This window comes from Chaetodon auriga, chromosome 15, assembly GCF_051107435.1.
Source record: "Chaetodon auriga isolate fChaAug3 chromosome 15, fChaAug3.hap1, whole genome shotgun sequence".
NCBI classification, from domain to species: Eukaryota; Metazoa; Chordata; class Actinopteri; order Chaetodontiformes; family Chaetodontidae; genus Chaetodon; species Chaetodon auriga.
This window is the reverse complement of record NC_135088.1, coordinates 21,145,653-21,168,934: the sequence shown is the minus strand read 5'-3', so window position 1 is coordinate 21,168,934 and position 23,282 is coordinate 21,145,653. Positions and strand designations below refer to the sequence as shown.

Sequence of the window (23,282 nt, the reverse complement as noted above, 5' to 3'; positions counted from 1 at the left end):
TTTGAACTTCGAACAAAGAAACTAGCGAGTATAATACTGCCTGTTTTCATCAGGTAAATGCAGGTTCATCAAGATCAAATTCTCTGAGGCCAAAGATTTTGTGTGAAGTGCTCATGTGGTTGCTCACAGTGGTTTGACTGTGAATAGAACTCATGTTGAAGACATTCCTTCAAAGGCACGGTTGTTTATGTTGCACAAATTTCATTAGCAGATGCATCTTTTCTGTCAAGTGTTAATGGAGGTCCAGGAATGCTTTTTATGTCATTTTCCAATAACAGTTGCACCTTGCCATGCATCTCTTTTATGATATTTTGTGTTGCAGTGAGCATTGCTTGTGTTCTTTGCCCAGCGTTGCTCCATCAAAAACATCTGACTATGATAGCATTAACCCTGATGTCAGACAGAAATACTTACCTGTACCTCCTGAGAAAACATTTCCCTTTAATCCACATTAGGGATCAAGTTTACAGCCACTGGAAGAGAAAAGTGAGTAGGAGAAGATGGACTTTTCATAATTGCATCCTTTTACTGAAAACGTACTGTGGCAGACATAATTTATATGGATTTATTTCCAGTTCACTAAAAGAAGCTTGGAATCATGCAGTAATAAGTAAGTGAAGTGTTTCAACCCTGACTGAGTGGCCCTATTTTACCTCAGGATGACCACAGGTCTGTGACCATAGCACCATGGTAGAAAGCCAGAAGTGAGACAATAGGCCAACCTAGCTGGAATAAGGCCCTTGTGATTTCAGCTTCAGTTGGCCCTTGTTTGAGGATGGGGTCAGGAAGTGAATGCTGGGAATCTGCCAACTCTTCTCAATCCAGGAGAAAGCTCCCTCATGCCCACGAGTTACTATATAATAACCAGTCAACAGTCAAATGCTGCCAATCTGCAAGGTGTATCGGTAACAGTTTCCTCCTTTTGACCAAGGTTGTATGTTAACAGTGATTCCTGAACAAACATTCCACCTTTACATCTTCTAGTTACAAATTAGCTTTCAGCCATGCTAGCAGCACAGCTCTCACAATGGCAGTGTCAGTCTGTCAGCAGGTCTGTCCACCGTTTGGTACAGACTGAAATATCTCTTTGAAATGAAATTTGCTACAGATATTCATAATGCTGACAGGATGAAGCTGAAAAAATGAAGCTTGGCCATGTCTTAGCTTTTCATCTGGCGCCAGCATCGGGTCAGATTTTCAATTTGTTCAATACTTCATGGCTAAACTAACAAGCTGAATCTTTCTTGAATTGACACAGACACACGCACGCACGCACACACACACACACACACACACACACACACACACACACACACACACATTTAGCCTGGTCCCTCTGTCATGCTATCATTTCTCTACTCAGAGATAAGGACAAAGGAGCAGTTTGTTTTGCTACTGACCAGGAAACGCACCCTTATCTACCTTCATCTGGCCAGGAAATTGCTGTTCATTACTGCCTTGTGTCAAAAAAGGATAGAAAATAAAATGTGAGAGACATTTTATGTCACCTGAGTTTTCAGCTGTACTTTGTTTTCTCTTTTGGGGGTGAGTGTTTCTCTGTCTGGAAACCCTCACCCTCATGGTCTGCTCCAGGCAGTTGACCATGGTCATGGCGGGGGTTACAGTGGGGACCAAAGGGTTCAGCTTTCATACGTGGTGTGCAGCTGCCCCTCAGTGTCATTCACTCTCTACTGGCTGATTCCCTCTGAAGTTGTCTCTTCGAGGACAGTGCTACTGCCTTCTTTAACATCAGCCATGAGGTTGAGTGACCTTGTGCTCTCTTTCCACATCTACTTCTGACTTTGGTTCAGATGACTTAAAAGAAGTGAGGTGCTCTCTATTATAGGGTTTGTCCATGATGGGGCGGTAGTCGTGCCGAGTTTGCACTACTCAACTGTGTTTTCCTTTACAATGTTGTGGTGGGGTAAAAGGAGGAGTCCACCATGCTCACCTTGATCATGTGTGGAGTGTCTCTTGTCGCTGTTGTAATCTCCTGTGTGTAGATGTAAACAACAGCGTTCAGCATGGAGCTGTCAGTTCTGTTGTATGAGAGCAGTGATGTTGTGACTCTTTAAATACCCCTCTCTTGTATATGACAGCACATTTTTGAGCCACTGAGTGACGGCATGGCTGGGACCTTTGGTCCTGCTAAGTAGCAGCTTCGGTATAAGCAGAAAGGTCCTAAAAGTCACATGCTCAGACTGTGAGTTTGTTCCGAGGAACCAGCTGTATTTTTAGACAAGATATAAATAACACATACTGTAGGTTACATGAGTAAAAATTATGCCATTCCATAATTCTGCCTGTAAGGTATCCCATGCAAAAATGACCTGAAAATGTGAAAAGAAAAGTCAAAAAGGACACAAGTACCAAGACATTTTTACCTGCCACCAAGACAACACGCTTCTCTCTGAGGCAGAAGCAAGGTTGAGGGCAACTATCTCTATCTCACTCTTCTTTTTTAATGATATTCTTCTTGTTAAAGGATCAAGTTCTACCCATAGATAAATATTCTACCTACCTAATGTGCATTTATCACTTTTCCACAGCCAGAAATTCTTAGATTGTGACTGTAAAGCATATAGCATGTTATTATGTCTGTCCCAGACATGACTCACTATTGAATGGTGTGTTGACTTCCTCTCACTGGTGTTGTTACTGCAAATACAGCCCAGGACTGTCAACATATTCCCCTTGTTTTGTGAAAATATACTGTACCTCACCAACATGACGTGACATGACATGTTGATGAAAAATCTAATTGTATGTGCAAAGACACAGCTAATTGTTTGAAGGCTTCTTCTGTTTAGTAACACTTTGGTCCTCTTCAGGGTTCCCAGTCCTGTGTGGGATGTTAACGAACTGGTGGCGCGTTGAGGCTGAAGGAGCATGGTGAAACACCAACCCTTACAGGTCTATGAGAAGCAGGTCTTTGTGTCCTTTGTCACTGGGATCTATGGTTGCCGCTGGAAACGCTACCAGCGTTCCCAAGACGACAGCTCCAGGGTAAGACAATACAGCTGATAATTAAGTATGGATATCATGATAATATATAAAAGTGAAGTACTATTTTCTTGGTGTACTAATAAAACATAGCAGTAACTTTCTGCATCTGGTCTTGGCTTTTTGATACATGGACACATCTCAGTCAATGCCAAAAACCAAACTGAGGTTTGACTTCCAGCCTTGTCTTTGACATTCTACCACTAAACAGTAATTATGTCCGACATGCTTAAATTGTCTCCCACCAGTGTTGGGCAAGTGGTTTGATAACTGTAATCAATTACTGATTACACATTACTCATGGAAAAAGTAATGACATGACTTCACTAATTACTTAGTAGCAAAAGTAATGCGTTACAGTACTCTAAATTCCTCCACATCCTCTTGACCATCAACACCTATCTTAACCTTAGTGATGGCACACAGCTCTACGGAAGTCCTGACCTCAGCCGCATGGGTCACGCACTTTCCAACTCTAAATAAAACTAGGTGACTCCTGTACGTAGCAGAACCTGTGGCTAACATTTGCAAGCCAGCTATTAACACACAACATGTGAGCCTGAAGTGTTGCTGCATAACACTGGCCTACAGTGAGTCAGTCATTACACAGCTTAACAGAAAGTAGACAAAGAAAGCTGAACCTGGGTGTCATCTTTCAACTGCTTATCACGCTTGAGCTGTTATAGCTGAAGTAAGGAGGAAGAGTACAGAACCATGGTTATTAAGTTAATTGTAGGTGCTTCAGCCATAGTATTTACAGTGCATCTGCTAAATGCAAATGCTGTTTTAGTTGCTGCATGAAGAAAACATTAGTTGCAGTCTTATAGGTTCTAATGATAAGAAGAAACAGGGCTGATATGCAAAGAGGGATGTGTTGAATAAATCTTCTGTATTTGTACCTAAATTATTGTATGATAAAGGCCTCAGGGCAAAAGCAGTCTTGACTTGTATTTGTGTCCATGTTTACTATTTGTATGCAGGGATCTTGTAGTTAAGCATTTATGTAAAGAAAGCAGATTGAGTGGAGAGTGCGTGACCATGTGGCTTACTGTAAATCAGCAGAGCAAAACACAGGCTGATAATGACACAACACAATCCTGCTGAGGCTGCACTGAAACCTGATCACACCTCAGGAATGAATGAACTGTTTTCCATTTGGTGGATCTGAAGACCAAAAAAATAGGTCAGGCTTTGTGAAAGGCAACACAGAACTACACAACAGTACCCAAAGTGCAGCGCACACTCATTGATTTTGATTATGGCCTAACAGCCTCCTTTTTCACCTTATTTGCCATTTATTGTTAAAAATAACATTATTATCTTTCTCTTCTTTGTCTTGTTTTGCATGTTGTTTGTGCATTTTTGGATTAAATGAATAGTATATAGTCCTCAACCCAGAGATGTTGCAGTCTACATGGTACTTGTCTTACAGTAGTACCACACACAGGTATACCATGACAGCCCAAGTGGAAATATTTTAGATGCCATATATTGCACATCACTCTATAGACATGCTTTGGGATCTCAACTACCATTGAAAATAAAACAATTTAGATACTTTTGTCATCATAACAACTGTTCAGAAAAATGTTGAGGGTAGTACCAACATGATTTTATCATCTTATTCTTATACTTCACTAAAAACTGATGAAATCCCAGCATATTTGTTTGTCTTCTAAGGTGTTTGTAAGAGATAATACATTTATAGCTTCATTCATTGAAGTTTCACTTCAGTAAGTCTTTAGGAATTACCTTTCTAATACAGTTAGAAAGGTTGTTTCCAAATGTGATCCAGTAGAACTTGATGTCATCCCATTTTTTTAACTGAATTCCTGAGTGGCGTCTAGACCAGACCCTAGTAACTGGGGGAAATTATCCTTACAATAATGCAAGTAATAGAAGCAGTGCAGTGTTTGGATGTGTAAAGCAGAGCCAGACACCCAGCTGTGTTGGACACCCACTGGGCGGCCACAGCTACTGCTGCTGGATGTCTCCTTTATCACAAAGAGCCAGTGGTTCAGCCATAAATTAGTCCATTTACTGAATGTGTGAGTCTGGCACTGGTGGTGTGCTGACCAAGAGGAAAAAACACAAGCACACAGCTGCCTCTTTCCCCTCTCTGTCTCCACTTACAAAGCTTCATGTAGTCACACACACAAACACACACACACACACACACACACACACACACACACACACACACAGTGCTTGCACATAAACAGAGAGGTTAGCATTCATGCACTGAAATGGTGTGTGTTTACACTGCCACACCGTGATGTGTGACCTCTTGTATTATTACAACAGTCCTTTATTAGGAAGGCCAGATTACACCCTCAGTGCTGCTTTGGGTTTTAGGCTTAATGTTTTCTTAGACATCATCAACACTCTGAGCCTCAGTGTCTCTCACTTAGTCTGTGTTGGTGGTGGAATCTTTGCATCTTTTGTTTTTCATTTGTGGCCCACAACAACATTGCACAGTAAATCCAACTAAATGGAGGGTGTATGTGTATCATGTGTCAAATATGTATATGTGTATGTATGGATCAAATTATGTCATGTCACTAACATTTAAAGTGCTGACGTCACTCATAGTGATAAACCCCACAGACAATTATCAGCCAACAACAGAGCATTTTAACTTCTTTTAGCTCATTGTTTTCATTTTACGGGCCACAATTTAACTGCTTTCTCTCATTTTCAGAGACAAGAGATGGTTATTTCAGAGAAAGGGCTCTGATGAACCACTACCTGCCCACCACTCAGCTAAAAGAGAGTTCATTTTGGACTAATATTTACCTCGTGGCCAGAAACATGACTCCAAATTAATGCTTATGTTGCTCTGTGTCTGCTGGATATATTACTAGGTTTGATGCCAGATCAATTACAATTAGTCATTTGGCAGATGCTTTTATCCAAAACGACGTACATATGAATTCACACACAGATGGCACAGCATCGGGGGCAGTTTTTGGGGTGCAGTATCTTGCCCAAGGATTCGGCATGTGGACTGCCGGGGCCAGGGATCAAACCACCAACCTCCTGATAGGTGGACAACCACTCTACCTCCTGAGCCGCAGCCAACCCAACAAATCAACTTCATAATGGGATAATATCTCAATATTGTGTTCACCAGCGAATTCTTATTCCCAGGTTGTCAAATACTGATGTTTTGTCATGCTCCCCTGGTTATAAGGTAACCTTTAGCATCTGTATAAGACACACCAGGCTTTCAACTAACTAGCTCCAAGAAAGCTCAGAAAGCTGACAGAAAGCCTCTCTGAAGGCTTTCTTTCTTGGAGCTAGCCTGGTGTGTCTTATACAGACGCTAAAGCATACCTCATGAGACAGTGAGGGGCGTGATTAAACAATGGTAACTGATGACCTGGAAATGACAACCGTCTGTATTCACTTGTTGGGTGGCCCCCAAGTGGTCAAAAAATAAATTAATGCAGGTTTTATATAACCTGATACCTGAATACCCCCATGTGCTCTTGCTTTATCGGTGTCCATTTACAGCAGACACTGACCTTGTCTGACGCAGGCCACTCTGTTCAGTATTTATTATCAGATGGAAGGAGGTAGAGGTTCGTCATATGGTGAAGTCAGCAGATACTGTAGATCAGGATTTATTAGTGCTGTCAGAAGTTGGGTACCAGCAGTTCTAATTGGAAAGATAGAAAGACCTTTGAAGGCCATGTAGCACTTAGGAGAAAGTGCCAGATATCATGCAGCTTCCCTGAAAATGACTTGCAGCTACTTTACAGTGAGAGTGGCCTGCTAAAGGTTGGAAAATATGATATGGAGTCTCTCAAACTCCTTGGATGAATGGATGAAATGTTGTAAATGTGTTTAGTGTTAGGAAAGCAACCAACAGTATGAGAAATCTTCACCTTTTTCTTATGAGCTTGCTTTTCAAGCCCAGATATACCATTTTTAGATCCCCATTGACTATGAAATGTTTTTCTTGTAGGATCACTGAGGTTCAGGCACAAAGCCCATCTGGTTGCATTACGCCATGGAAAACAATGTTGCAAATTAGTGAGCAGAACTTGCCTTTGTTGGATTTAGGCTTTTTGCAGCAATTTGATGAAAATGGTCAGTTTGTGTTTGGTGTTTATGCTTTTTTGTCTTTCATTTTTTGATCTAAAAATGTACAATATCACAAACTTCATTGTTATTGTGATATAGACTTGCATTTACAGTGACATAAAGTCCTTGCAGGAGGAGGCATTATGGACAGCCCCTTAGGAGCAGTTATGTACTGAATGTCCTTTGACACTAGTTACTGAGCTGAGGAACAGGCTTCTCCTCATCATCATTTTCTTCACCAAGGAGATTTTCTCAGCTAGGGATTACTTGACCTATTAGCCACCACCTTTCTCTGACCCTGCTGGTGACCCCCTACCTGAAACTGGAATCCTAATCTACCAAACGACTAAAATTTATTTTAAATGGGATACAGTTGTTTCTCCCCAGTGCAAGCCCACTTACAGTAGAAACCAGGATGCAGAAAACTATAACTATAACCATAACTATATATGCAGAAAAATATAATTCACAAAATATAAGTCACACATGCTGGGAAGTGGATGGACTTAGTTAAGAAAATCTGTGGATGTCATTTCCACTGTTGTTTGATGCTTGAGTTGATTAATAAATGGGACTCAATGCTCAGTGCCTCATTGCCATGTACTGTCACCTAACCTCCAGGTTACTGCTAAACCAATTAAAATCAGCCACTGGTACTTGTCAGATTCCGACTTCCACTGTCATGTTGTAACTGGACGCATTAGGTTCGAAGATATTACCTGATGGATATTCATTCCCTCTCCATTCCTGGCTAAAAGTGAAACCTTTCACGAGTCATTCTGCCAAGACTCAACTGCTTCATTAGTGCAGCCATTTGCTCTTTACCTGCACACACATCTAATTATCTCCCAGCTTCTTACATAAGTTGCTGGAAATGGTGACATCAGGCACAGTGTGGTGCAAAGCTGATCAATGCTCAACAGGATCTGTTGACTGGCCTATCATACTTTACACCTCCCCTCACATGGCATTAGCTCCTAATCGTGTTAACTACTGAAGGGAAGAGTCCTTGAATGCAGCACAAGCTCTCCTCTATACCTTTGTCCCACATGTCAAGCCAGAAGACTGTACAGGAAGGGGTTAAAAACCCGGGAAAGAGAAAACATGTTTAAGTAGTAACAGTACAGTTGTAAAAGCGCTTTGAGTGGTCCTCTGACTAGAAGACTGACTGTACAAAGTACAGTGCATTTACCATTTACCATAACACTTATACATGTGCTATTCTAAATGTATTTTGGAATAGGTATGTCTTAGTAATGGCATGTATGATTTACAGCAAGTCATCATAAGCAGATTGTTTTGAGAAAATAGAAGAACTGTGTAGCTAGCCTGAACAATGCTACCTCACTAGTTCAGTCACTAATTGTTAACTTTGTTTGCTGTTGGCTGTTTGATGTTGCAAATAGCGCACACTTTAAGAAGGACTTAGGAGCCTCATTGCTGAAAACAGTTCCATTCCACTGCTGTTGGAAATCACACTATGAGAGCTGTGAGAGTGAATCAAGCCATCCATTGATCCATTGTTGATATACAAATATTGATCATTGGAGCTGTAAAGTTTTTTCAGTGTTTGCACCTTAATTCCTGGCATATAATTAAGGATCAAACTCTCCATAATCTTATATATATATGAAGTAGTCCCAGTGTAAAACCTGAAAAGGTAAACTGTTGTTTGTGTTTTGCTTTACAGTGGGAGTGTACATGGTTCGTCATCTTGTGCAGTTCTTTCCTTCTGCTTCTCTTTTGGGCCTACTTCTGGTTGGTGGCTCAAAATGATTTCAATGAGTTCAACTGGTGAGTCAGTTATCTCATTATGTGACTGTAAGTGAAACTTTGTTGATGGCCAAGGATGGAACCAGTTCCAGATAAGGTTGCGGACAGCCGGATGTTGACCAGCAGGATTGTATAGTGGGTTCTTGGTGTTATCATGTTGTTCTCCTTTTTGACAAGAATGAATGAGTTTTACCATGTGCATGGAGCATTGAGACCTTACCTGTTCGCACTCCAGGTCAGTATACAACCGCTCTGGCGAATGGAGGGATGAGACGATCCCCATCCTTGCATCCACCACCGTGGGATTTAGCTACATCACGTTCTTAATGGTAACAATGCTTTTAAAATCTCTGTAAGTGATTTCAAATTGCTAATTGCTCTGTTACGATATAACACAATGACTCTTGCTTCTTTTTCAGATCTTAGCACTTTTCCATATATCCTTGGGCCAGCAGCTGAACCTCTACTGGGTTCACAAGGTGATGTGATTCACATCTTAAATTTTTGTCATGGATTTTTTCCTCACACACATAATATAAAATCTGACCTCATCATTACTCCTTTGTCTCTACAGATTGGAGTGCTGGCTACACTGCTCACCACGATCTCTGGTGTTGTCTCTGTTGATGACATATGGGGAGATGAGTGGGACATCCTGCTTGTATCCCTGCAGGTTAGAATCAGAATGCAGCTGCATGTTGTGCTTTTACCCATTTAGTTCTCCAATTTTTGACTAATTACTAAGTACATAAAATAAATAATAGTGACAGTTACAGGACAGTGTAATAAATCGCAACTGAACTGACTGAAGAAGATTACGCTTTCCATAAAGGGACATCACTTAATCCTTTGAATGAGGTAAAGTCAAGTATGATTTTAAGTTGATTATGAATTTATTAATGTTGCACAAAAAAAGGGTTCTGAAAGCTAGAAATCTTAGCAGTTGAGAGTGTAATCATTTGGATGACATTATTTTTTTTGAGAGGTTAAAATAAGTATGTTACTGAAATGCTGGCAGTTTGCTTAGCATTTGGCACCAAAACTACTTGGTTAGATTTAGGCAACAAAAATACTTGGTTAGGTTTATGAAAAGATTGTGTGTTTAAATAAATATGTTACTGTTACATATGTGATATGACATAAGTACATTATGTAACTTTGGCTCAGCGTTCACTTTGGTTTCACACAGGACACTGTCACAATTTTATTGGCCAGTAGAGGTCACTACATAACAATAAACGTCAGTATGGGTTGTTATAACCTGCTTGCACAGTCACAGTCAATGGCTGTTTTTTTCTTTTAAGGACGATCTGATTTACATTACATAAATAAATTTGTACTGAATGCATGTAGCACAACTGAAAATATGAAGCAACCACCAGCAGCCAGTTAGCTTAGCTCAGCACAAAGAAGTGAAGTCACTGCTCCCAGGCAAGAAGTTGTCTTGCACATAATGTCCTGTAAAACTGAAGGTTAGGGATATAATTAGGGTTTTCTGATTAGCATGAGTATCTCACAAAGGGAATGCCTCTTATGTAACCTCATCAGACACTCAAATAACATTACTGCTGTCTTAATTACCTGGCATGAGTGACGTCTATGTCAGGAGGGGATGTTCCTCTTCTCCTATATGTTAGGCATAGCATCAGTCATCACTCAGAAGAAGCTCACCCCTCCCTCTTTAGCGAGGAGGGTGGTCTGGTGAGACACTTACAGTACATTAATCAAAGAACTGGGGTTATATCCATAAGTTCTCTTTCAAAACATTCTTTTCATGTCTCACTATGGGAAAAACACTGACTCTCAGATTAACAGTCATGTCTGTAAAGGAGACAACTGTCTCCATTGGTACTTTACAAGGAAAATGCCAAGTTCTGAGAAGAGCCCTGATTAATTACTGAATGTGCCAGAGTTGGTGCTGTGACATCCGACCTAAAAAATCTAGCCAACAGGTGGGGCGAGGTCCAACATGCCACCTCCTAAATGAAAACTCCTTAAAAAGAGCACCCACAAGGTTGCTAGACCCCTGGAAGAATGTACACATAGGTCAGCAGGAGACTGGAGACCCTTGCTAGTATAAGCTAGGGCAATAGCCCCTACTGTCTAGTGGGACAGATGCTGTGTGGACATGTGTAGTTTTGCCCACCCAATCTAAAACCCAGAGTCCTCTCCAAAAAAAGAGTGCTCAAACTGGACAGAGGAGAAAGGCAGAGTATAGAAAGCAGCCAGTTCTGGAGGGGGGCACAAGACTGTAACCCTGTGGATAAAGGCACATTTAGGCTGCATACTGACCTTAACTGCATACATGCCTGATGCATGGAAAGTGCACAGATCTCACCTACATGCTTAGCCGAGGCCAAAGCAAGGAATAAGGCTGTCTTCAAGAATAACATTTTCAGAAGGTAAAAAATCTCCACCAGCCAGTGCTTTCCTGGCCAACAGAGGGAAACTAGGATCATATACAAACCTCCTTCCGTCATTCTGGCCAGAGTTGGAGGAATGAGAGCTACCTGGGAAATCCATAAAAATCCATTATGTGCCAGTACATCCACCCCCAGGAGGTCTCTGATCATGTAGAGAGAAGAACAGAGGGCACTAATCATTCTTCATTGTTGCATAAATATCCACGGCTACCTGTCAGAACTGTAACAAAATCTGTTTCATCACCTCAGGGTGCAGCTTCCAGTCCTCATACTGTGGGTTGCCCCTGGACAACAGATCTGTCTTGCACATCAGAATGTTGTGTGCCAATGTGTGTAATCTGGGGGACCTCAGCCCCCCTTCCCTGCTGATATAAGCCATGACAGTGGAATTGTAAGTCCTTACTAAAACATGATGACCATTCAGCCAAGGGAGGAAATGTTTCAGAGCAAAATGAACAGCCAGCAGCTCCAGACAATTTATGTAGGCAGAAGGCATGTGAGGTTCCCGTTTCCCATTTACCATTCTCCCCTCATGAGTAGCACCCAGCGTACCAGAGAAGCGTATGTGGTGATCACTTTCCTGTCCAGGACCATTCCAATAGAAATACCCCAAGACAGGAAATCTGGGCCCTTCCACTGCCAAAGTACAACTGAGCAACCCGTGGAAGCCCTCACCTGACTGTGGCCATCATACTGAGGAGCCATACCCAGACAGGCTACCAAGCACTGGATACCTCTCATATTCAGGTGCCCCAGTGGTATGGCCACTACAGAAGAGGGCATCGGGCCGAACAGCCTCTGGCATTGCTTGAGAGAAACCATCCCTGTGAAACAGTGCTAGAGTTGTCCGTATAGCCTCCACTGCTTCAGATAAAAATGCCTTCACCTGGAGAGAGGTCAGAGTGAGGAAAGTGAATCTCAGATATCTCGATGTAGGGGATATATGGGAAAGTGGAAAATAAGCATCCCCCAGGTCGACTGATGTGAAGCAGTCACCTGCACCCAGGACGTGCAGCAGAAAAGCATGTGTCAGCATCTTGAATTTGTATTTCCTTACATCACAGTTTAGGGTAGACTAGAGAGTAGAGGGTAGAGATCCAGAATGACTTTCATCCCCCTCCCCCACTTCTTTGGCACTAGAAAATACCTCAACCAGAAACCATTGTGGGTCACCAGGAGGGTCAACTCTTATAGCTCCTTTACTTCTCGAGGTGGAAATTTCTTCCTGGAGAATGTTGGCAGACTCGTTGTAAACATCCATTTTGAGCGCAGGCAACTCAGCTCTCCCTGCACCAGAGAGAGGGGGCTGACCAGCCACACGGTCAGATCTGGTGTGTTGGTGCCCTCCTGTGGCTGGGGAACACCACACATGCCATCCATGCACTCCATTGCCACCAGCATAAGGCACAGAGTCCTGTTCGGACCAGGACTCCAACCAGGTGTCAGAGTCCTGGTCCGAGCCACTTGTCACCTCAGCAAGGTTTTCCCACTTGTCAGACTGGTCTCCTTCGGTCTCGGTCTGGCTGTGTTCTTTTGGAGGCTGCTGAGTCTGATTCCATTGACCAGGATGTAAATACCAACAATCTCCCTGGTCCTCTGAGTTCTTGTTCTGATAGAGTAGAGAAAAAAGTATAGTTCACAGCAGTCAGCGGTTACTCTGATGATATGCTGCCCCCTAGCAACCTTCGAGGGGGCCAGTTCTTACACATCGTACCTTTAAATCTTGACCAAACCGACATCTTGTACAAATGAATCACATTTAAAACAAAAGGTTTAATGTTAAAAAGCTGCTGCATTTTGTATTAGCAATGACAAGGCTTCCTAATGTATTCTTTTTTTCCTGTAACACAATTAGAAAATGCACTGATCATCATGTACTGATTGAGATATTTATTTATGACTTACAAGCCCTTATAATTGTAGTCTGTTGAACTGACTCCAATAGGCAACCACCAGTTAACACTAGTGTTTTATATTTGTGCTTTATAACCAGTCCACAGCACCTTTCCTGCATATTGGAGCCCTGGCAACAGTCACAGCTATGAGCTGGTTAATAGCTGGATTTGTGGTTCGCAGAGAGAGATCCAGTGAGTATTGACTCTTATTTCAAGTAAAGATCTCTGTCATCACCCGGACAGATTTCTGCTTTTGATTTCTTTGCTTTATAAAGAGTGATAAGGACTGAAGAAGACAGTTTTTATCACTGTATCATGAATAATGTTATAGTTTTTTGTTTCCATTACAAGATGCTGTCATAGTTGTTTAACTTCATTTGTACCTACTCTATGTTAAGTTGATTTTCAGTGCTTCCCAGTAATTGTCGGAATTTTCCGACATTAGCAAATTATTTTCCCCTGTGAGGAAGTGCTACACTCTGGTTCTCCAAACAGATTGCCAATTCTGCCAGCCAACACAGACAGAGCTAAACATTTCTTGTTATATTGAGAAGATGAGATGAGCTGAAGATGAAGAAAGTGACTCTTAAAACCCCTTTACTCCTAACTCGTAGATTTCCAGGTGATGGTGTTGCTGATCTACATCATCATCCTCCTGGCTCTCTATTTGGCACCGCTCACATTCACCTGCCCCTGCATCATGGACCGCCACAGCCTCAAACCTCGACCAGACATCATTGGCCGCCGGGGAGCTCCCATGGTGAGTTGATGCTTTGCCAGACCTCACTGTCTGATCCAGTTAATTGTTCAAATGGATGATGTGCAGCTCTGTGGGAAGAACTTGTCACTGCCAAGACATGTCTGATATCAATTTTCTGCTGGTATTCTGGATAAAAGTGTGAGAAAACTACAAAAAAGGTTTATGTTTTTACTATGTTTTATGATAGCTTTTCTCATTAAGAATTGTTAGATCACACCAATATCCCATGATGATGGATCAGTTGGTATATTTTTATGCTCATAAATGACTGTGTGCATGCCTCCGCACTATATTCCACACAGCAGTGTGGTGTATAGCTGCAGTGCATGAGCGTACTGTTATCAGGCTCAGTAAGCATGAGAGCCAACAACACACTGAACTGTCATTTCACAGCTGGGCAAGCAAATACTGTTCCAGATGACTAGCTGTAAACAAATGTACAGTGATGTTCAGAGCGGTGTTTTTCTGCCCTCTAAATGCACACACACATGCTCATACACAGTATACACACACACAAACCACAAAAGCACCTCAACTGTGTGAAGTTTTTAAATAAATAACAGAACAAAAGCTTCTTGATAAATGAATATGTTTTGTGTGTTGTTTTCATGACTATAAGCATCAGCACCGTATTGTGATGTGAATTATTCAGATGTTACGACAACGTATGCTCCATTAAATCAATGCTCACCTATCTCAGCTGGGAAACATACATAAGCAGAATGGTAAGCAGAGATTTTATGAACTACAACACAGTCACTGACTGATCAGTTCCTGCCATTAACGGATGATTGAATAAAGCTGAAATAGTGCTAAAAACTGTAGTCAAAGACAAAGCATTATCAGAAATATTTAGATTAATTCACGGACATGAGAGAGTCTTTTGGGAACTGTTTTGTAGCTGAACATATTCTGCCCAGCAAAGCAGAGAGCAATACAGAAGCAGAAAATCACAGAGCCTACATAATGTGTCGACATAAAAAGCGCAGATACTGTCTACACAGAATACAAGCGGGAAATGCAGAACCTACAAACGATATGTCTGAGCTTTTTTTGATCAATTTTAATAAGTTTGTTGAAGAAAATCAACCTACTTCTGATAATTTATGGTTCATTGTTCATAGATCTAAAATCTGTTTTGCTGGGTGTCTGTCTGTGTCCGCTATCGAAAGCAATACAAGGAATTTATTCACAATTTAATACACTTACATTTGTGATTTAAAGGTAGTTTAAATCTGGTGCAGGAGCTTGGCTTATTTTTTGCCTATTGTGATAGGAATTAGTTAGGGAGGGAAAAATCAGTAAGTACATTTAGTGCCATGGTTATCTCACCAGCTAGCTTTCACTGAGCAGGCTGAAGCTCTTACTTTAGTTGGGTCTTTGTCATTGTTGATCTAAATTTGTTTCTCTCTCTTTTCTGTGGTTACCGCACGCTGTTTTCATGGAAATGATATGTTTCTATGGAAATCATATGGACATGTAAACAGATCCGACCTTCAGTTATTGATGCAACATGTAGCTTAGTTACTGCCTTTTGCCTGTGACTGTCAGTAGCCCATTGGTAATTGTGCTAATTCTCTCTTTGGAAATGTACAAGTTCAAATACAAAACACACAAATTATTTACAGTCTTTTGTCATAAAGGACTTAAATGAATAAACCATGTGTGGTGTGTAGATATGCACAGTAAAGAATGAGGTATTGTACCTCCGGTTGACTTCATTACCCACAAACGTGTTCTGTGCTTCTCTCTTTAAATGTTCTTTTCTAATTCTGTCACCTCTCCTTGGTACATGTTATTTGCACACAGTGACTGACAGTAGTCCTTGTTTCTGTCTCCTCTCTGCTCTAGCTGGCTCCAGAAAACACCATTGTGTCCTTTAACAGAGCCCTGCAGCAGGGAGCCAGCTCCCTGGAGGCAGATGTCACCATCAGGTTATTAACCACACATTTCTAACTTTTTAATCCTGGGCTGTTTATATTTAATGAACTTACTGTGCTCTGAAGTTCCACGTGTAGATCCCATAGCTGAGATCTATGTTGTTTGTTTGTGTGCAACATTTAAAATTTAATGAATAAGATGCAGAAGAATATTGTGTGATTCTTTACACAACCTGTTGTCCTGTCTCTGAAAGAAGGAATGTTTTGTGATTGTCAGCACACTCCATACCAGCTTTTTGATATTTTTTATTTTTTGATATTTCTGCTGTTTTGTTGGTAGATAAGTGTCCCTGACATTTTGTCTCTTCCAGTTTGGACGGAGTTCCCTTCCTAATGCGAGACCGCACCTTGAGACGAACCACAGACATTAGTAAGATCTTTCCAGCCAGGCAGCATGATGACGCCTCTCTCTTCAACTGGACAGAAATTCGCTCTCTGAACGCAGGCCAGTGGTTTTTGGAGGTACTGAAATCTACTCAACTCACCCTCATTTGTTAAAGCAGATAAATATAAATAGAGATCAAAAAGTCCTCTAGGGATACAAAATCTTTCAGTTTTAAAGGAGTCCAGGAGGAATTATGCTGGTGATGTGCAGGACAATTAATTGTCCTCCAGTGAAATTGTATTTAGAATATGATGCAAGCACATTTTGTGTCTGTAAAATGTAGTGAACCCTCCAGTTTTAACAGTAACACGTTACAAACAAGTCTGTAAATGCTGTAGAAATTAGTTAGCTTTTCCAATAATGAAAACTGGCAATATTTTGAGGTTATCGAATATAATTGCAGTGGAGCAGTGCTAATTTTGAAGAAGAAGGTCCTTCTTTAGACAACAAGAGCATAAGTGCACAGATGCTTTGGTTTCTTTTCAGTAGAATATAGATGCAAAGGCAAAAAACATACACACAAATTAAAGGTCTAAATCGATATCTTAAAGATAACTCTCCACACAGCTCCATATGCTTGATTTAGATTGTTTTTATGTTGTATTAACTGTTCTACAGAAGAACATAGTCTATGTTGCATCTCAGCGTCATTCTCTCTGCTGCGTTCCCCCGCTTCCAGAGCGACCCCTACTGGACAGTAGAAACCCTGACAGCGAGGGACCGCAGCAGAATAGGCAATCAGACGGTTTGCAGTCTGGTGGAAATGCTGCGTCTGGCAACCAGAGCCAACAGCTCTGCTCTGCTCAACATCCGCAAGCCTCCACCAGAGCACCCCCGCTCCCGGAACTGGTTCATGGACACACTGTGGGCTGTTCAGAAAGCAGGAATTTCCCAGAGGAGGGTGAGGACTGTAGGTCCCTCTGTAACCTTTGATTATTTAAAGGTGCTGCTTGTAATACTGCAACCTAGTGTAGAAAAATGAGTTACAATGGTGAAAAGTATGAGATGGATTTCTTTTGGCCCAACCAGTTAGAGGGTACTGTTCTTTCAGCTGAAAACTGCTGTGAACTCCTGCAAGTCTAAATGAATTACAACCTAGTTAAAGAATATAGTCTTATGTTTGATTAAAAGTGTCAAACAGGATGCCAAAAACCTTGTCGTGTCCTCCTTTGTTTACTGTAGTTAATATATACCAAGGCATCACAGCTTATTTGCCATCATATTCATATTAGTATTTTAAATTCTGCAAGCAGCACCTTTTTACCATTTAAGTGCAACCTCTCTACATGTGAAGAATATGTTGCCCTCTGTCTGATCAGGGTCTTTCCATGTCATATGTGTTTTTGCCAGGTGACGTGGACCCCCGACACGGACCGGGGGAGGGTGCGAGGGCTTCAGCAGACCGCAAATGAGAAGCTGTCAGTGGACGAGATAAGGCAGAGAGGAATAACAAGTCTCACCCTCCATTATAGCAAGGCCAGCCACAAAGACATACAGTAAGAGCAACCACTGCCAGGCAAAGAGGAAAAGAAAAAGTGAAGGGAGAGAGCTTTGTATGTTGCTCTAAGCACTATCTAAAAAAGTATCCTTCAAACAGCAAGTGAAGGACCATTCTGGTGTAATTTGGACTACCCCCGCATGAAAATATGTGCATTTTAATTACTTAAATTTTTAAGCAAATGCAACTCTTGACTTGGACTGTGGAAATGGTCAGGAGCTAAACAAGCATAGGAACAACTGGGTGCATGTATTTTCATCAAAGTGTGATTAACTGTGCTGCAAAAATCAGCAAACAACTCTCATTGGCACATACAAATTTGTGACATCACCTTTTACAATGTGAGCCCCATCTACTGTAAACCATTGAGAGGAGCACAGACTGAAAATCACTCCTGTGAAATAATCCAAACTGCTCTGTGGCAGTAAGCTGTGCATTGATGTCAAACATACACTATGATCCTTTAAACACATGCTTAATGGATACAGATGAAATATTGTTTAATATTTCACAGTGTACATTTTTGATAGGCAACAGTATTTTCTGTGCTGTGACAAGAGAGTCAAAGAAGCTAAGGAGTGAAAGGGAGCTTTTTTCAGGGCTGATATGTATTTCTCTCTTCCCCAGGGAGTATCTGGCTAATAATGTGAGTGTGACTGTCTACCCAGTGAATGAGCCCTGGCTTTACTCCACTCTGTGGTGTAGCGGGGTGCCTTCTGTGTCCTCTGATGCCCCCCAAGTCCTCCGAAAGGTGCCTTACCCCATCTGGCTCATGGTAAACAGCTCTCTCCTCTCCGTCTCTCATCTGACACCACACTCATGCACACACATACACACATACACTCACACAGACGCGCAGACAAGGTCACACAGCGAGACGAGAGGACAGCAGGAGAGAGGACAGAGACTGACGAGGGCTCAGCAAGACTCGAGGGCAAGGACACAGAGAAATATGAGGGAGCTCAGCGGCAGACTTCAGCTCAGCGTGGCATTAGAGAACAACAGGACCCTGGGAAAGTGTCTGGGACAGATTGAGACAAGGGCACAGTTCTGGACTAAAAAGCAGCTGTCCAGCAGGCCTCTGCTTTAGTCAGGGCCTTGTGTTTGCTTCAGGAGACATGCATGTTAATGGTGACCTCCGCTGGTGTTCACCAGAAACTACTTTTCTCTCTCTTGTCCTGCAGAGCCAGAACGCTTACAACTTCATTTGGATCTCCTCAGATCTGGTCTCCATCGCCGTAGTCATCGGGATTTTCTGTTTTCAGAAGTAAGTTTGCACTGTGATCATGTTGAAAGTCACAGATGTATTGTACATTGATCACTACAGCACTCACCTTTAATGTATAAGCACCTGTGATAAAAGAAGCAAACACAGAAATGTATTTAAGAGTCACCTTATTTATTCTTCCATTTATTCTAAATGATCATTACTTCAACAGATTTCCACGGGGGAGGGATTTGATTTTCCCTAACCAATCACCAGAGAGGGTCTAACAGAATTTTAAGTCAACACTGATGCGTAGCCATGACAACATGCAGGGTTTTAAGAGGGGAGTGCAGCAAAGTAAAATCAACCACGCTGTCAGGTGAAGAGCAGCCTTGGTTCCAGCGCGCAGCTTGACAACAGCATGACAATGCCGTTAGTCCTGTCCATGGCACTGATTGGCTAATCGTTAGTGTTCCTGCAGTGCTCATTGGATCAATTGCTTTTCAAGCCGAGTAAGCGCTGTTTCATGTGATGATGCCAGACAAGGTCTGGACCCTGACTCAACCTTTAAAAATCATGAGGTTTTATTTTCAGCGTGCACTGAGGCATCTCGTTATGGATAGTGTAATTAAACATTTCATATGCCTTAGTGAACTTAGTTAGACTTAATGTCCTGTAGAAAAACAGTAAATGTGTTTTTCTTTACCTCATTAACGTTAGAACTCTCAGTATGTGTTAAAGTATTGTATAAACATTGGCATGAGCAGCACATATCTGAATGTACTGACAGCTCACATGTAAAGAAGCTGAACTTCCAGCAGCCTGAGTCTGATTGGATCTGAGCTGTCCGGTCTGGTCAGTCTGCTCTTTATGCCTCCCTGGCCAGAGGCATTATGTTTTTGGGTTGTCGTCTGTCCGATCCTCATGAACGTGATATTTCAGGAAGACCTTCGGGGAATTTCTTCACTGCTTAGATTTTGGTGGTCAAAGGTCAAGGTTACTGTGACCTTGCGTCCATCCCGTTCTTATGAATGCGATGTTTCAGGAACGCCTGGAGGGAATTTCGTCACATCTGGTACAAATGTTCACTTGAACTCGTGGATGAACTGATTACATTTTGGTGGTCAACGGTCACTGTGACCTCGCAAAGCTGGTTTTTGGACAGAAATCAAGAATTCATGTGCTAACTTTGACAAGATTCCACACAAACACACAAAAAGGATGAGATTCATGAGACACTTTATATCCGAATGTTTCTGGGCTGAAGATGTGTGTGAAAGCATCCAAGTTTTACAATTTGTAGCCTCTTTGCAGCAACATCCATATTTGAAGCAATGTCTATTGTCATGGCTACAAATTCACGTCCTGTCAGAATCTGCTCCATTGGTGCGAGGCAGTAATTCTAGTCTCTTTATATTTTCTACTTTTCTCTTCTTCCTTCTTCCTGCTGTATTTTGTCTTCTGAATGTTTCTGTATTTCTCCTCCATGCTATAACCTCTCTTTGTCCTCTTTGTGCTCTCTTTCTCCTTTGACATTCTTACTTTGTCCTGTGCTCTGTCTGATCTGCATGCAACCTTCCTCCACTGCCCCTGGCATCTGTCAGCTATCATATGATCAGGTAACTGCTGCGACTGCCTTGGCCTTTGTTTCTGCCTCTTTGTTTGTCCTCCTTGTGCTTTTTCTGCCTGACTCCCAGAGGCCCATTCCTTCCTTTCTTTCACTGCACTTGTTTACCTCTTGTTTATTGATGCACATTCCATTACATGTATGTATTGTTGTATGTGTATCCTTACCTTGAAGACTGTCTGGCACCATAAATAATGAACTGTCTGGCTTGATGACACATTTGGAATCATTGCCCGGATGTGCTTGTAATGGTCTGTATCTGTGTGTGTTGTAACAGGTGGAGGATGAGCGGGATGCAGAACTACAACCCAGAACAGATCATGCTGAGCGCTGTGGCGCGTCGGTCCAGTCGGGACGTCAACATCATGAAGGAGAAGCTCATATTCTCAGGTGCAGCTCTGACTACATTCACACCTTGGAATAAATTGTTCAGGTTGTAACTGGATGGAGCAAACATAAAAATTGTCCACATAGAAATACAGCCTTTGAGCTCCTAAATTCGCAAATCAGCCCCTGTGGTGGGCCAACATACATCTAGACATTATTATAGCACACAGCCATTATTAACCAATATTTCTTATTAAAGCTGAGGTAGGCAGTTTACTTTTGGCATCACAGAGGGTGTTCCTATTGGCTATTCTACACATGCAAATGTGCTTGCACGTGCCTTCAGATGAAAGTCTAGTCTCTTATAGCCAGACTTGCCTCCACACTTTGTTTTAGCACTGTGCCAGAATTGGAGAAAGTGAGTGAAAGCCTGATTCAGGTGTGTAAAATCCTGTAGAAAATCCTGCAACTTGTGATACAAAACATTAGGGCGCTTAGAAGACAAGTCAGGGTGAGAGGGACTGGGATCTTGGCGAGGTTCAGACCCTGGAAAGCAGGCCCTACAAGGCATGAGGTTTCACAGGGCAACTGATTCCTTCTGCTGCCATCTGAACTCATGGTTATGGTAGAAGGGTCTTAGCGGGGTGATACAAGGCACCAGAGAGAGCAGTGGAGGGTTTTGAGCATTGAGTTTTATATGGCACTACCACTTGGGGGTGCCACAGTTGGACATATTTTGTAGCTTGTACTTACATCAGTAATCTAAGTGATGTGTAAATAGTGCACTCACTTACATTGTGGGCAGTGCAGATCTGATGGTACATATATAAATGCCAGCTGATAATGTAATGCAACTAAATCTTTTCCAGCTAAATCAAGTAAAAGTGTATCACAATATGTTAATGTTAAGTAAAGAGAGATGCAACATCATCAGTGATTTTTCTGTCATCTTTTTCAGAACTTAACAACGGACTCAGCAGTTCAGAGGAGCTTTCTCTGTATCCTGAGAACAATTACGCAAGATACTCTCATGGAGGCCTCAGTCGCTGAGCAAAACACACTGCCACAGCTAGCAAATCCTGAATGTTAGGTTGATTTCAGAGATTTTTAGACTGAATGTTATTTTCTTGTCAGAAGAAAAAGGAGCAGTGACCTGTGAGTCAGCTTACCCTGGAAGTGGCGACAGCATGGATACCAAATCCTGTCTCAAGTATGGACAATGAAAGTTTCCTCTGTTTGGCCTCTTGATTCATCAGTTTATGAAATAACACATTATTCACATGTTTATGTACAAGTTATATGTAATATATGTATATATGTAATATAATTTTGTGTGTATTTTTTTCATAATACTGCGTGAGACTGCCGTGTTAACCACACTCCTCAACGATAGTTCTCTGTTTAGTCACTGAAAGAAGTCATTTTCTTACTTTCAGTGTGATAAATTTGTGCATGAAGGTTAGTATAAAGCATCAAAATCCTCACTGGGAACACATGGCTGGTATGTGTCTATGCTGTCGTCACTTGAAGGGTTAGCTGACAAATGAGCAAATGACTCAGGAACATGATGATATTCCACCTGAAGTGAATCTGCTGAACAGGTGAAAGCGGAATTTATGAAACTGTTGTGTGTAGTGTCCTATATTATTGACTGTTGTAAATATGACTTGTTTAAAATGTTTTTATGTTTTTTCAATGGTTTGATTTGATTTATCAAATGTATATTTTATGTTTGCATTTATTATCATTATGGCTGATACACTTCTTTTCAGTGTAAAAGACAGATAATTGAAACCAGTTTCATGGGGGGTTTTGGGGGACGTGGAGAGGATATTGTAGTGAATGTTATAATCTTTTTTCCTGCCTCTTTTCCATCATGCCATGTTTTACTAACTATATAGTCATATTAGCTACTACAACTTTCACATGACTGCCTTTTTCATTAAATCAATGGACTGGTAGGACGTAGGCTAGAATATATTTTGTCTTTTAGTTTAGTAGTATGGGTACAGACTTTCAAGTTAAAACTACACTACTAGCTGCAGACATGCCGGCTGTTCAATAAAAGTGATCTTTTCTCTTTGAAAAATCTGCAGGTTGTCTTTTGTGGAGGATGTAACAAATATCTAAAAGTAAATACTCAAAAGTAAAAAATAAAAACATCAACTCACAATAGATCAGAGAAGTGAGCTGCTTTGCTTTTCCATACATTCTACCAGTATGCCCGATAATGAAGACAAAGGAATGTGTGTGTGGTTCTGTGTGTGGCTGCGTCTGTCGGGACAACAGGATGGATCTGACATTCTGTACAAAAGCATTATGCTACCTGATGATTGATCCTACTGACTTTGCTGA

At 41.5% G+C, this 23,282-nt stretch overlaps 1 protein-coding gene across 7 annotated transcripts in view; it reads left to right on the top strand.

Annotated features, from left to right (window-relative positions):
- gdpd5a (glycerophosphodiester phosphodiesterase domain containing 5a) overlaps nucleotides 1–23,100 on the top strand; it is a 25,308-nt gene extending 2,208 nt beyond the window's left edge. For 2 of the 7 annotated variants that reach the window (XM_076750383.1, XM_076750382.1), the window contains exons 2-17: nucleotides 2,832–3,006; nucleotides 8,783–8,886; nucleotides 9,101–9,194; nucleotides 9,285–9,344; nucleotides 9,440–9,538; nucleotides 13,282–13,375; nucleotides 13,798–13,943; nucleotides 15,795–15,877; nucleotides 16,195–16,345; nucleotides 16,948–17,178; nucleotides 17,619–17,764; nucleotides 18,394–18,541; nucleotides 18,951–19,033; nucleotides 20,578–20,592; nucleotides 20,878–20,990; nucleotides 21,886–23,100. In XM_076750383.1, coding sequence (XP_076606498.1) covers nucleotides 2,890–3,006; nucleotides 8,783–8,886; nucleotides 9,101–9,194; nucleotides 9,285–9,344; nucleotides 9,440–9,538; nucleotides 13,282–13,375; nucleotides 13,798–13,943; nucleotides 15,795–15,877; nucleotides 16,195–16,345; nucleotides 16,948–17,178; nucleotides 17,619–17,764; nucleotides 18,394–18,541; nucleotides 18,951–19,033; nucleotides 20,578–20,592; nucleotides 20,878–20,990; nucleotides 21,886–21,977 — 1,776 coding nt within the window. In that variant the 5' untranslated portion in view covers nucleotides 2,832–2,889 and the 3' untranslated portion in view covers nucleotides 21,978–23,100. The remainder of the gene's footprint in view (nucleotides 1–2,831; nucleotides 3,007–8,782; nucleotides 8,887–9,100; nucleotides 9,195–9,284; nucleotides 9,345–9,439; nucleotides 9,539–13,281; nucleotides 13,376–13,797; nucleotides 13,944–15,794; nucleotides 15,878–16,194; nucleotides 16,346–16,947; nucleotides 17,179–17,618; nucleotides 17,765–18,393; nucleotides 18,542–18,950; nucleotides 19,034–20,577; nucleotides 20,593–20,877; nucleotides 20,991–21,885) is intronic. The other 5 variants (XM_076750387.1, XM_076750386.1, XM_076750385.1 and 2 more) reach the window with 4 other exon arrangements.
- The last annotated feature ends 182 nt before the right edge of the window (nucleotides 23,101–23,282 follow it).